Source organism: Hyla sarda, chromosome 4 (assembly GCF_029499605.1).
Source record: "Hyla sarda isolate aHylSar1 chromosome 4, aHylSar1.hap1, whole genome shotgun sequence".
Lineage (NCBI taxonomy): Eukaryota > Metazoa > Chordata > Amphibia > Anura > Hylidae > Hyla > Hyla sarda.
In genome coordinates, this window is record NC_079192.1 from 297,144,964 (window position 1) to 297,160,556 (window position 15,593).

The 15,593-nt window shown below is 42.6% G+C and overlaps 1 protein-coding gene across 2 annotated transcripts in view; it reads right to left on the bottom strand.

The window, feature by feature from the left end:
- Positions 1-15,593, bottom strand: part of SCYL2 (SCY1 like pseudokinase 2) — a 65,250-nt gene continuing 49,657 nt past the window's right edge. For both annotated transcript variants that reach the window (XM_056574619.1, XM_056574618.1), the window contains exons 17-18: positions 7,334-7,453; positions 1-4,782 (exon numbers count right to left, since the gene is read on the bottom strand). In XM_056574619.1, coding sequence (XP_056430594.1) covers positions 4,135-4,782; positions 7,334-7,453 — 768 coding nt within the window. In that variant the 3' untranslated portion in view covers positions 1-4,134. The remainder of the gene's footprint in view (positions 4,783-7,333; positions 7,454-15,593) is intronic.

Consider the following 15,593-nt stretch of genomic DNA (forward strand, 5'->3'; position numbering starts at 1 on the left):
TTCTCTTACCCAGGCTTCATTTATTAACTATTTCCTTACAAACAATTTGTTCAAAATGTAAATAACAACAACACGGCTTCAACAGTAAATTGTAACAAGACACACAAAGCTTCAACAGTATATTAAACAATTTCAATGATTCACAGTTATATATAAATTAAGGTACGTCTTCAGGTCTTTCAATATTATGTAACAAATCCATTTACACCGTAAGGCCCCATGGTCTTCAAAATCAATAGGATGAACATAATCCAATGAAATAAAGCAAGCAATATGACTGACAGAGGTACACTTTAGGCAAGTCACTATTAAGTCAATTTGATCAGTATTTACCAGGTCCAAGGATCGACATAAAAATGGTTAATGATATGGAATATCTGTACTGCTTATAACCATTTTGACCCATCTCATGTACTTTTGACACAACATGCATCACTAAAGTAGGTTGAGGAAATAGAACTTTGCTTAGTTCCGCTTTACATTCAGGTGTAACCACAGATTTTAGTATTTATGTACTTAGCATAGAGAGTGTCCCTTTCTCCAGATATCATAAAAGCTCTCTGAGAAGTGTTGGTAAATCAACACATGTCCAATGATTCATCTATGGAGATCAGGCATTTTTTTAGAGCATTTTCATCACATAAAAAGACTCTGATGCTCCCAACAGTCCATCCTGGTGCCGATACATCCACTCTCTTTACAGCAGAAGACTGAAGTACAGCATGTGTAAGAGTAAACGCATGATCAAAACTTTATTTACTGGACAGTAAATAAACTCACAGAGCGCTTTAATATGGATATAGGTTATAAATGTATACCATGTGATATGCTGCATTTAAGAAAACAAGAGAAACATAGCCAACTATACAATGTATATGGAGAGAAAAATCAGAAACCTACAAAATATATGCAAGATGAGGAATTATTGCAATTTGTAAATAGAATTTAGTAAGAGAATACCAAAATTAATGGTATAATGTCCACCTGGATACACAAAAGGACTAGACCACTATGTATAGAAGGATATAACGGTGTTGTGAGGTTATTGTAGTATTGCAAGTCAAATTGTTTTTCTGATACAGAGAATGTAGATCAAACTGATCAAACTATGTAAATACACAATAAAATGTTTCCAAATAAAGGAATCCATAAAAGGAATAATTATTCAGAGACTTTCAACTGCAAAACAAGCATTTTTTTGTTTACAAATTGGGGGTTTCACATACATTTTTTGGGAGAAATGCTGCATTCATTGGGTTTTTTTCAACAAAAGCTAAAAGTGTATTGAAAGGAATGAGAAATATAATCGGCTTATATCGTGCAAAAATCTTGGCACACATTTGGTGCACAATGACTCCTAAGCTACGTCCCTTTTTACAAAAGCCATGCCCCTCTTGTCAGGCAGGGTAGAAAGTGTCCAAAAAATGTCTAAAACTCATAATTAATATGGTGCAAGTCATGTAAGCCAGTTTTGTAGTGCAAATTACTCCAGAATTCTGCCACATTTGCAATAGTAAATGAGCCCCACTGACTTCAATGGAATTTTTTTTATCCACCTTAATTAATTGATATGTCAATGTTCTTTATGAGATGATATTTTACCCATTAAAGCTAATGGAATTTTGAAAGTCCACATTAAGTGTGTTTTTTTTTAAATCACACTAAAAACACACAAAAGGAATTGACATATTACTTTTCAGAATAGTTCCACATGGTAGATCACATTTAAGTGAATGGAACATTTAAAAAATGGCATTTAAAAAACCACATCAAAATTAGCACAAAAGTGGCAGGCTGGTTTTAAGGTGGTTGTTTTTCCCCATGTCACCATACCCTATTGTTTTCACATACAGCATGAAAAATTGCACTAGTAATTAAAAAATAAATAATTGCTGTGTAAAACCATCCTACAAGGAGATTGACCATCATGGTCAAAGTAAATTATCCTTTCTAGGTTTCAACTGATAGCAGTGGGGCCTAAACTGAATGTTTTACAGTATATACCGATAGTGGTCACAGCTTCATTCTTTTGATACAGAGCTTCAAATTCCCTGCTTTTCTTCAGGTAGACAGTTAATAGATTATATTCCAGCTGCCTTCATCCACCGCTAGGTAGAAATTATTGCATACAGCCCCATTGACGTCCTCAAGACATCTGCATGAAGTAGTTCTTAGTCGGTGGCTTCAGGAAGTCATTAACTTACTATATTCATTTTACTCTATGTCTGAACCAAAGTAAGGGATTTAGAGTTCTTAAAGGGAATTTTACATCATGGTCATGTTGCCTGAACCATGTGATGAGGGTGGTACTTGGTGGCTTCTCCCTTCCCTATCATCCTTAATGATAGATCTCTCCCTATAGTCAAATAGGATGAGATTTATCAATCAAGGCTAGTGGGGAAGGGAGAAGCTGCCGGTGACATGTGGTTTCTGGCAGCATGGAAGTGATGACAGGTTTCCTTTTTAAGCTGACAAGCAGACCTTCAACTACTGGAAAGAGTCATAAAAAAAATACCTGTACTTGTCAATTGACATGGACATATGACCAAGTTAAGGGGGTACTCCGCTGCTCAGCGTTTGGAACAAACTGTTCCGAACGCTGGAGCCGGGAGCTTGTGTCATCATAGCCCCACCCCCTCATGACATCACACCCCGCCCACTCAATGCAAGTCTATGGGAGGTGGGGCGTGACGTCATGAGGGGTTGGGCTATGACGTCACGAGCTCCCGGTACCGGCTCCAGTGTTCGGAACAGTTTGTTCCAAACGCTGAGCCACGGAGTACCGGTTTAAATAGTTTAGCCACAAGGCTGCAAGCAGCAATTGAAGATAATATCTTTCCATAAGAAGAATAGGGCTCACTATTTAATTTTTTTCTAACTTATTTACACCAGTTATTTTTCTTACAACGTATTTCTCTCAATATATACTATTTCCTAAAGCATTAAAGGGGTACTCCAGCCCTAAGACAACTTATCCCCTATCCAAAGGAGATGTCTGATCACGGTGGTCCCACCGCGGGGACCCCCGCAATCTCTCATGCCGACACCCACCTGTGGCAGCTGTACAGAGTGATCTTTGCTCCATGTCTGAAGAGTCATGACTACGAGGCCGTCACGCCCCCTCCCATAGACTTGTATTGAGGGGGTGGGGCGTGATGTCACAAGGGGGCGGAGTCGTGACGTCACCAAACCCCGTAGTCGTGACCCTTCAGACACTGAGCGAACATCGCTCTGTGCAGCTGCCACCAGCGCAGCTGTCTCCAGCGGCGGGCCCCCCGCGATCAGACATCTTATCCCCTATCCTTTGAATAGGGGATAAGATGTCTTAGGGCCGGATTACCCCTTTAAGGTAAAAGTGCCAAATACAAAATAAAAGCAAATTACTTATATTCAACTGAAAATCAGACTATTTTTACATAATTTAAAAGCACAATAAAAAGAAAACTTGCTCAATATATGTCTAGGTTTATCACATATTAAGTGAGGTAAATAAAATATAAAATCTTATGTTCTTAGGAAGGGGGGTGTGCACACAAAATAGGAATGTAATTCTTACTGTTCATTCTATTTGGTGAAGTCCTTTATAATGGACTGGCTTAAGGCTGGACAAAGTGCTGCTTAATGCTAGGAAACTTTATTTTTTTCATTTTCAGTAGTTTAAATTTAAAGTGACAAGAGAATAAAATGTTTATACGGATGTGTTTACCCTGAGGAAGATGGTGAGTGGTAACCAAAATATGATTTTACCAACAATTCAGTTTCCTCGCACAAATAATCTAAAATGTAAAATAATTTTCAATGGAATAGTAAACTCCGTTGGGACATGATCCTGGTAAATGAACGAACTGAGCTTTAAGATCACACGTGGATTAACATTTGCTTATCTGCATTCTAAGAACGTGCTGCAAACAAACCTTTTTGGTGAATTCTGTGTAATAACGTATGATGAAAAGAAAGGATGGGAAATCAGTTCATCACATAGAACCACATGATCATCACAAAGTGAGGGAAAGTAGAGATCGATAAAACAGAACATACTCTTCCGTAAGTTGTAATATCAGAATGGCGGTACAGAACCAAGAGCTCCAAGCAGGCTAAGCATGAATATAAAACAATCTTTTAAGAAAAGAGTTTTTAGCCAAAAAGGTCTTTTAAATCATTGCTAGCTGAACTACTACTCTTCATCGTGTTTGCAGGCTGTGTGACGCTTGGTGGATTAAAAAACGGGTTAGACTGAACTCCAAATCCGGACTGTCCCACCGTACCTTGTTGCGTTATGCTGCCACTCAAGGCCTGAGAAGCTTGTGGTGTTACAAACTGGTTGATCCAGGGATTCTGTTGAGACATTTGGTTCATACTTACTTTGGGTTTTTGTGGACCAAATAAATTGTCTAAAGATGACAAAGCTGGGGACGGCTTGCTGAAAGAGTTCTGCTGTAGCGTGCCAGGGGGGCTGCTAAGAGTATTGAAGTTCTGCATGGTAGCAGGTGTAGACAGTGGTGGCATCCTGTTCATTGCCATGGGCGCGGTACTGCTAAAGAAATTTTGATTGGGATTCATTGGCCCCATACTGAAGCCAGAAGGTTGGATCCCTGTGTTAGAGTTAAGCCCATTTTGTAGGTTTCTGTTTAAAGCCATGTTGTCAACTGATGTTGGGAAACCAACACTTCCTGGCATGCTAGTTACTGAAGAAAACCCTGCCACTGCTGGTTTGGGCCCAACGCTTGAAAAACTGTTCAGAGAGGACATATTTTCCATGAGTGTCTTAGTTAGATCCTTTGTCTGCAAGTAAGAAGAAAGCCACATGATGCACTCACAGCGCCATATATTTAATTAATGCTTGACATACAATGGTAAAAAATGTATATTTATTGTACTTAGATGGAGCTGGAAATCTATCTTGTGAAGAGCAAAAGAGCAATACAATCAAATCAAAGTCAAGCTCTGAGAGATTTGATACAAATTCATCTCTGATACAGATGAAAATCCTTATAATTTTAACTGGATGTGTGCCAGAAAATACAAACACTGAGCACAGACACAGGGGTAGACTGCGGCATGACAAGTCATGAAGTTTTACTATGCAATGGAGTCAATTACACTGCATTATACATGACTACATTATTTCCTGACAGCATAAAAGATATAATAAATTAAAGGGGTACTCTGGTGGAAAAAAAACATTTTTCTAATCAACTAGTGCCAGAAAGTTAAACAGATTTGTAAATGACTTCTATTAAAAAAATCTTAATCCTTATAATACTTATTAGCTACTGTATGCTCCAGAGGAAGTTGTATAGTTATTTTCTGTCTGACCACAGTGCTCTCTGCTGACTGCTCCTCTGTTCATGTCAGGAACTGTACAGAGCAGGATATGTTTGCTATGGGGATTTGCTTCTACTCTGGACAGTTCCTGACATGGACAGAGGTGTCAGCAGAGAGAACTGTGGTCAGACAGAAAAGAACTACTCATCTTCCGCTAGAAAATACAGCAGCTGATAAGTATGGGAAAGATTAAGATTTTAAATAGAAGTAATTTACAAATCTGTTAAACTTTAATTGTTTTCCACCGGAGTACCCCTTTAATTAATTTTACTATATAATCAGATACTGATACAGTACATATTATTTTCTTATCTATTCTTATTTTCTGATTGTAAATTCTCTATTTTCTGGGGAAAGCCATCTTGTCTGAGCTGATTCTAACAGCATCTAGAGATATGCTTTACAGCAGGCAGTAGATGACGCTCCCTCTTACACAGAGGATTATCAGATGACTTGGCTGACATCACCCTGTGTAATAGGTCCAGCGATCAGTTGACCAATGAGTGAATGCTAGTGGAGAAGTATAATAAGCTTCCAAAACAGGCATTGATACAAGTTATCTGCACCTGTTTACGAGTCGGCCCTTATAGGATCCTTAGTTGCTTAAATAAAAACTGCAAGGTACACCACCAAAAAATCTTAAAGAATATGTTTAACATAAAAATTTGATTTAACTAAAATAGTTAAAGGGGTACGCCGGTGGAAAACTTTTTCTTTTAATCAACTGGTGCCAGAAATTTTAACAGATTTGTAAACTACTTCTATAAAAAAAATCTTAATCCTTACAGTACTTATTAGCTGCTGAATACTACAGAGGAAATTCTTTTCTTTTTTGGAACACAGAGCTCTCTGCGGACATCATGACCACAGTTCTCTCTGCTGACACCTCTGTCCATTTTAAGAACTGTCCAGAGAAGAGAAAATCCCCATAGAAAACATATGCTGCTCTGGACAGTTCCTAAAATGGACAGAGATGTCAGCAGAGAGCACTGTGGTCATGATGTCAGCAGAGAGCACAGAATTCCAAAAACAAAAGAATTTCCTCTGTAGTATTCAGCAGCTAAAAAGTACTGGAAGGATTACGATTTTTTTAATAGAAGTAATTTACAAATCTGTTTAACTTTCTGGCACCAGTTGATTTAAAAAAAAAAAAAAAAAAAAAGTTTTCCACCAGAGTACCCCTTTAAAAGGAAACTTATCAGAAAATGACCTTTCTGCACATATTTGTAATCTTTGATGAATCTGGCTTTGCATCCTCTGGGGAAGTCAGGACTAGGGATCGTCCAAAATCGTTTTTTTAGGGCCGATACCGATAATCGGTGCAGGTTAGGGCCGATAACTTATACCGATTTTCCGGTATAAGTTATCGGCTATTTATCCCCCCGCGACACCGCTGCAGATCATTGATTTAAAGCGGGCGCTTTAAATCAATGAACTGCAGCGGCTTTTGCGGTGCCATAGACCGCCGCCTCCACCCGCTTCTCTCCCCCTGCCTGTCCGGGGGTCCTGAGTCCTATCACCGCCACCGCCGCACCGCGCCCCCTACCGCCCCACCGCGCACCCCCCACCGCACCGCCCCGGCCCCATTGCCTCCCCCATCACCGGTTTTATAATTACCTGTTCCCGGGGTCCACTCTACATCGGGCTCCGGTGGCGTCCTCCTGAGCTGTCACTGTGCGCACTGACTGTGACGTCACGTCGCGTCACTCGTCATTGCGCATAGCGTAACACAGGATGCAGCAGGAGCCAGAAGTAGCGTGGACCCCGGGAACAGGTAATTATAAAACCGGGGATGGGGGGGAGGCAATGGGGCCGGGGCAGTGCGGGGTGGCGGTCGCGGTGCGGTGGCAGTTGCGGTGCGGTGGGAGCTGTGCGGGGGGCATTATCGGATTATCAGCAAGGTAATTGCAGATACCGATAATGCCCAAAATCGTGATTATCGGCCGATAATATCGGCCAAACCGATAATCGTTCGATCCCTAGTCAGGACCCAAATAAAATCTCTTACCTGTTTCACAGGGGCGGCAGATGTCATTGTGCTAGGCATTAGCGGCTGCTGACTTTTCATCTTTTGTACTTGCTCCTGTTCTTTTGCTAGCCTTTGCTTCTCTTCAAGTGTAAGTGATACCTTTTGAAACAAATATGAATATCATATTTATAAAAATCAACATATATAAAACATACAGCTAGGGTATACGGTTACACTGAGTATTTAAAAGTGGAATCCACACTGAATTGGATGTGAATTTTGCATAAATTTCACCTTATCTCCCTTTGATTTTAATTAGGATTTCAGAGAGGATGTTAACAAAGCAGAATTTCCACACAGACTTTTTTTAATGAAAATCCCATAAAGACTTAGTATTGCAGCTCATAATTAGCGACAATTATGCTTCATTTCAGTGTGAAGCAGAAAAATGCCTTCTGCTCCAAAATTTTAGAAAGGAAATTTTTCCTGCTGTTTACCTTAGTGTGAACATACCCTTAAAAGGGGTTGTCCAGCCAAAACTAACTTATCTCCTGGCTTTCAGAGAGAAGCACATGTTTTATCAGTTTCTATGGAAGAGGTGGAGATGCCCGAGTGCTATACTTGGGTATCTTCAGTGATCCCATAGAAATGAATGGAGCGTCTGCAGTCTGCGTCACCTGCTCCTCACCGACAGCCTGATCATATTCCAGAGAATGTGCCGGGGGGAAGCAGTTGGATAGGGGATAAGATGTCTAGGGGCGGAGTACCGCTTTAAACACAAACAGCTGGCCATGCTGGGAGTTGTAGTTTTGCCTTGCGCAGTAGGCACTAAGGCAGAGCAGGAAAGTAAGTAAATATTAATAAGCAGGGCCGATCGAACAGAGCTGACATCACTGTGCACGAGGTCGCGATCGTAACTCTGCCGGCGCACCAAGCTGCTCATTTTAATATTCTGGAAAAAAAAAGGACATCGCCGGAACGGAGGGACTGATCTGGGAAGGTAGGCATCATTTTAAATCAGTGTCACCACTGGTTAGTGTGGGTAAACTAGTGACAGATTTCCTACAACTCATAACCCAAACTAAAATAGGAGATCTATAGATATAAGTACAAAGAGTGCATGTGGCAGAGACATTAGCCTATACATCCCCGCCACTCTTTCCGGTAGTAGGCCAAGAAGCCTGTCTAGGGTCAGTGGTGTCCAGCCAAGGTGTCCAGAGGGTCTTGAATGTTTGAGGTCTCCCTCTCTTCTGTTGGGCTCTCTCTCTCTCTCTCTCTCTACACAGATAACAACATTAACTTGATTTACATATTAAGCCATTGTAGGAGGAGTAGGATCCCTCTAGTGAGGTGAGGTGATCAGTTTTCATGCCTGGTACTTGATTCTCAGCTGATGGTTCTCTGTTACAGAGTACTGAAACGTAACCTAGTAGACAATTAAGCTGTTCTAATTTTAGTTCACATTTGAATACATAATAATTTATTGACACTACATCATTCCAGTGCCTCCATAATTTTGGGCAGCTCCACATAATGTGAATATGGTCTGTTCCAGGTAGACTGCATCTGTCACCCAGAATCTATAATTCCCCTATAAGCCATTTTTTTAAGAAAGTTCCCTCCAAGTTATTTTTGCATCATATCACATATTGTACAGAACCCAGTGGACTTCCCTATTGCTCTGTGTCTTGGTAATGGAGCACATGCCTGTGGCACTTATGAACCCAAGTGTGCAGTCTGCAAATCGGTTAATGACATAATAAAGCTGACTATTATTCTGACAATCTCCTTTCCTATGTCATGCAACCCCATATTTCCACTGCCTTAATCCTTTGATCAATAGTTCACCAAGGATCTGGGTGTACTTGTAGATCACAGACTACAGAATAGCATGCAATGTCAGGCTGCTGCTTCCAAAGCCGGCAGGATATTGTCATGTATCAAAAGAGGCATGGACTCAAGGGACAGGGACATAATACTCCCCCTTTATAAAGCATTGGTACGGCCTCACCTGGAATATGCTGTTCAGTTTTGGTCGCCTGTTCATAAGAGGGACACTGCGGAGTTGGAAAGGGTGCAGAGACGCACGACTAAACTAATATGGGGCATGGAACATCTTAGCTATGAGGAGCGATTAAAGGAGTTACAATTGTTTAGTCTTGAGAAGAGACGTTTAAGGGGGGATATGATAAACGTATATAAGTATATAAATGGCTCATACAAAAAATATGGAGAAAAACTGTTCCAGGTTAAACCCCCCCAAAGGACGAGGGGGCACTCTCTCCGTCTGGAGAAGAAAAGGTTTAGTCTAAAGGGGCGACACGCCTTCTTTACCGTGAAGACTGTGACTTTATGGAACGGTCTACCTCAGGAACTGGTCACAGCAGGAACAATTAACAGCTTTAAAACAGGGTTAGATACTTTCCTGGAACAAAATAACATTAATGCTTATGCAGAATTATAAAACTACATCCCTTCCCCTTATCCCCTTACACCCTTCCCTTCAATTCCCTGGTTGGACTTGATGGACGTATGTCTTTTTTCAACCATACTAACTATGTAACATTTGGCCCAACAGTTTCCATTCAAGTAGAGGCCCACTGAATTTAGATTTGTAGGCAATCACTTATCAGACCTTTCCTAACTCTACAGACTAAACTACTTAACCTCTACTGGACAGAACAGTGCAGGACTTGAGGAAATAAAAAAACAAACGCAAGATTACATCACATGTTGAAGGGCTCACACTTACCTCTTTTTTTTTTTTAAATCAGATAATTTTTATTAAGTTTTTTTTGTAAACACATGTTAACAATAACATACAGTCCCCAACAACCCCCCCCCCCCACACACACATAGAACCATTCCATCTCAGCCCCACCCCATCAATGTCCCACTACCCTCAGCGTACATAAGTCAGAAACCATAAACCAGTTTCAGCAAATCCCCACCAAACACAAGTTTGAGTAAAAAAGAACAAATTAAAAAGAAAGAAAAAAGGGGAAAGGAGAAGGAGAAGGATAGAAACACTTAGACCCCCGAAGTCATGGACATTAGCGTTCGCAATCACATTCCACTAAATCCCCCACACAGCCATTCTCATACACATCAGGGAGGGAGACGCAGCACATCAGGGCACTCCAACCTTAGCTCTCTTGTCAGCCCTTCCATTCAGAACCACATATTAGAGGACCCATCCCAAGCTAAGATACTTCTGCAGGGGGATCAAAGCTTTGCACCCAGGGACCCCAGACACCATCAAACTTCCTCTCCACTTTGCGCTTAGTATAGATCCCCTTTTCAAGTTTCACTATGTGAGCTACTCTTGCAATGAGATCAGCCACTCCCGGAGGAGAGGATCTGATCCAAAACTGTGCGATCAACTTCCTGGCTTGATATAAGATTCTCAGGATCCCAACCTCTGCCAGGGAGGGCTCTCGACCACAACCTATAAGTCCAAGTAGGCATTCCTTGGGAGTTCTATTAATGGTCACCCCATACACTGTTCTAATGAGCTGCAGCACCTCAGTCCAGTAAGTCAGCAAACAAGGGCACGTCCACATCATGTGTACCAGGTGAGCCTCTAGCTCACCACATCTCGGACAGGCCGAGTCAGACCTAACCCCTATCATATGAACATATGAAGAAATGAGGGAGTCTTATATACCCTATGAATAAAGAACAGTTGAGACAGCCTATTAGATTCAGATAGAGACAAAGAAGGGGTAAGTGCCAGCACAGTACTCCATTCCTCATCAGTCAGGATCCCAAGGTCCCTCTCCCACTTAGACCGAACCGTCAAAGGGAAACCCTCATGATGGAAGCCAAGTAGTTCCCCATAAAGCCAAGAAATTACGCCAGCAGAATCACGTTTAGTCACAGTAGATTCCAGAACCCTATTAGACTGTACCCGTAATTCCCTCACCCGATTCTGCGATTCATAGGCATGGCGAATCTGTAAATAACGCTAAAATGAGGAGCGCGGTAGGGCAAACTCCTCCCGTATGTCTTCAAATGACCGAACAACCCCCTGATCAGCTAATTGACCCAACTCACAAAGTCCCCTCCTCTCCCAGAACTCGGCATCAGCATAGGATTTAAAGACCGGCAAGCCAGGGTTATGCCACAGCGGAGTAAATTTAAAATAGTTGGTAATACCCAAGAGTTTTCTCGCGTGGCCCCAGAGCTTACACAGTAGGCAAGTCGTAGGAGAGGAGTCAGGAGGTCTGGTAAGGGCCCCAATCTCCAAAATGTGCAACGGTATCCTACCCCCATGTTTGACCATAAACAATCGACCAGTAGGTCCCAATGTGGAGCAAGCTGCCCACCCCCTCACCTGATGCAACTGCGACGCGAGATAATACAACCATGGATTCGGTAATGCAAGCCCCCCTGAAGCTTTACCCCGCTGTAATGTTTCCAATTTAATCCTAGCTGTCCCACCCCCCCAAACCAGTAACCTGAATAGTCTCTGAATTCTCTGAAAGTGAGCCATCTCTATCCACACCGGGGAATTCTGCAATATGTATAACAGTTGCGGCATAAGAACCATTTTGACTAGATTAGTACGTCCAACTACCGATAGTGGGAGCTTACACCATACGGACACTTTTTGGGAGCTTTTATCTAGAATGGGGAGTAGATTGCGAGGAACAAAATCATGTAAGGAGGGAGTAATGTGAATACCTAAATATTTAAAGCTAGAGACTATTTGTATCTTAGAAATAGTTATCTGAGGCACCTCTGGTAAAGGGTCCAGAGGTAACAGGACCAACTTGTCCCAGTTAATGAGTAAACCTGAATACGACCCAAATTCTGTAATGAGGGACATCACCGGGGCCAGTGAGTGAGCTGTGTCTCCCAAAAATAACAACATGTCGTCAGCATATAGAGCCACCCTTTCTTCCACAGTCCCATACCGAAACCCCCTTACATCAGGTGACATCCTTAGAATGTTAGCCAGAGGTTCAATAGCTATGGCAAAGAGCAGGGGCGACAGGGGACACCCCTGTCGCGTACCTCTCTGCAGGTCAAAGGTCGAGGAGGTCCTGCCATTAATTCTGAGACGGGCAGTCGGGCACCGGTAGAGAAGCTTAACGTAAGAAAGGAATCTGTCACCAAACCCCATGGCCCTCATCACACTCCATAAGTAGTTCCATTCGACACTGTCAAATGCCTTGGCAGCGTCCAACGAAAAAAACGATCGGGCCCCCGCACCATCCGGGGACATCTGTAAATTGAGATACACCCTCCTAATGTTATCAACTGTGGATTTGCCGGGCATAAATCCAGTCTGATCCCCATGGATCAGTGAAAGTATGACCCCAGCCAGCCTGTTAGCGAGTACCCGAGTCAGCAGCTTCACATCTGTACACAAAAGTGAGATCGGCCTATATGAACCCGCACAAAGAGGGTCCTTCCCAGGCTTAGGAATAAGTACAATGATGGCTTCCATCATGGAGCGAGGCAACGAACCCTCTGAAACCGCTGACTCAACCACCCGCAACAGCTGCGGCAGTAAAACACCTGAGAATTTTTTATACACTTCACAAGGGAGACCATCCGGGCCCGGGGCTCTTTCATTATTTGCATCTTTCAATGCCTGTTCCAGTTCCTCTAGAGAGATGGGAGAGTCCAGCTCTCCCCTCTGCTCCAGAGTAAGGCAAGGCAAACTAGCACTGCGGACATATTCCCCCAGCGCCCCCTCGGAACAGGAGACCCTAGTCGAATACGCATCCTTATAAAAAGCCAACATTATTTCCATAATTCCATTATCATCAGTGACCTCGCAACCCTGTTCATCCCTCAAACAGCTAATAAACGAAATCCCCTGCTGCGCTCTAGCAACCGAGGCTAGCAATTTACCAGTACTTTCACCACATTCAAAATATCTCTGCTTAACAAAAAAGCGTTTATACTCAGCAGCTACCTCCAAGTACACTTTATAATCTCTTTGTACCTGCCACCAAACCTCTTCCGTCATCTGGGAGGGAGCCGAGACATACGCATGCTCAGCTCCCACCACAGACAGACAATCTCAGCTTCTCCCCTTTCTCCCTTGTGAACGATTTATGTACACTTATATCACGTATAAAAAGCCCACGCAAGTAAGCTTTAAGGGAATCCCACACCGTAGAGACTGAGGCCGAACCCATATTCAGGGCAAGATACTCCCGAATCTCTGCACAGACAGCGTCAGCAGTAGTCAGTACCTGCAACCAGAACGGATTCAGTATCCACAGGGGGCGCACCCCTCCCGCCCCGCCCGTGAAATCCAGGTGAAGCCTGATAGGGGAGTGATCTGAAAGGCCTCTAGCCAAATATTCTACCTTCCTGACCATTCTAGCCATTTCCCCATCCCCAATAGCCAAGTCTATCCTAGAGAGGGTCCTATGCGTGGCCGAATAGCAGGACTGAAGGATTGCGACAGCGCCACAAGTCAAAAAGATCTACTTCAGATATTATATTAGCAAGGCCAGTCGGCCTAGAGCGAGGGGGGGGGTTGAGATCCCCAAAACCTATCCACCGAGGCATCCAAGACCTGATTAAAATCACCATAGATAAGTATTGGGGCCCCCGGGAAACCCGAGATTATAGAGAGAACACGGTGCACAATAGTACTACTATAAGGGGGAGGGATATATAACCCCACTAATATAATCATGCGGCGAGACACCTCACCCAACAAACAAACATATCTACCCTCCGGGTCAATGCTAGAGGAGAGGACACGAAACGGGATAGATTTATGGACCAATATACTAACTCCTCTAGCATGAGAAGAAAAGGTAGAATGGAACGAATGACCAACCCAGGCTCTATGAAGAACCTCAGTGGTGGTTCCTGTCAGATGGGTCTCAGTAAGACATAGTATCGCTGGCTGAAAATGCCTCACCGCATTAAGAACAGCATAACGTTTAGATACATCCCCCAACCCTCTAACATTCCACCCTATAAAATTAAAGGTAGCCATTCTAATGATGTAGATAGGCAGACATTAGCCCCAGAGTCAGCAAGCACATCCACGGGGCCCGGGAACAACCACACGGGGATCAGAAGCACAATCAAAAGGAGCAATCGCAGAGAGCAGAAAGCAGCGGAGGGAGAGACGGAAAACACACCCAACAAACAGGTAAAAACAAACCATCATCCAAATGCAACACCCCAACATAACCACACCAGTCGCCGCGGCACACGGCATCCAGGAGCGCAAACATACCCACACCAGACATCCACACAGTTGAAACATATCCAGGGAAGAAACCAGGATGAGAGGATGAAGGTGAGCGCATATCGCAACCAGTCAGACAGCAGGCCACACATACCCAAGCATGCAGTAGTGGAGCCCCTTCTCCTATGTTACCAATACTGGACATATCCCTTCTGAACATTGGTCAGCAGATCCCAACCCAGGGGACCCCCACCCACCCCCAGAAAATTAAACATAACATCTCCAAATTATACAAAGAATAATGCATTATTTAAGGATAATCAAGCAGGATGGCAGGAGCTCCACTCTCACACGTCCGATCAGGCCGCCATGCAGACCACGCCCCCACACTTACCTCTTTAGTTGCTTCTCTGCCATATAAACTATGTATCAAGATGCCATTAAGTGTTTGTTTCACATATGCTGTTGTGCCTTTTTTCTTTTCAATTATTGAAAAACTTAATAAATATTGACTAAACATAAACCAGTACACTTGTGTAAGGCTTTAGTGGAAAAGTAAGGAAAACTATAGCATTCACACCAAGTTTTTGCAATACAGTTCCCGTATACGTTTTCAATTTGAAAACCATATGGAACCATATTGAAAAACGTATGCATTGACTCTCCATTGAAAACTGTATGCCAGGTTGTGTCCGTTTTGCATCCTGTATGGTTTTGTCCTGTACCCAAAACCATAGCCTACCACAGTTTTTGGTCCAGGTGAAAAACCGTATTGAAACCGTATACTTTTTTTTTTTAACATGGGAGTCAAAAGTGAACCGTAGAGAACCGTATTTGTGTACGGTTCCATCCGGTTTTAACCATACGGTTTTTTACTTTGAACAGTTTTTTTCTTGGAATTTCAATTAAACAAGTGAAAATTTATTTATGATGGAGTGAAAAGTTAAAAACTTACACGTTTTTTTTTTCTTAAAAGAAGGATGCAACCGGAGATAATTTTTCAAACCATTTACGGTTTTTAACCGTATACGGGTTAAAATTTATACACACGTTTTGATACGGTTTAGTATGGTTTTGAGGAATCCAATTTTTCATCAAAAACCTGATACGGGAACTGTATTGCAAAAA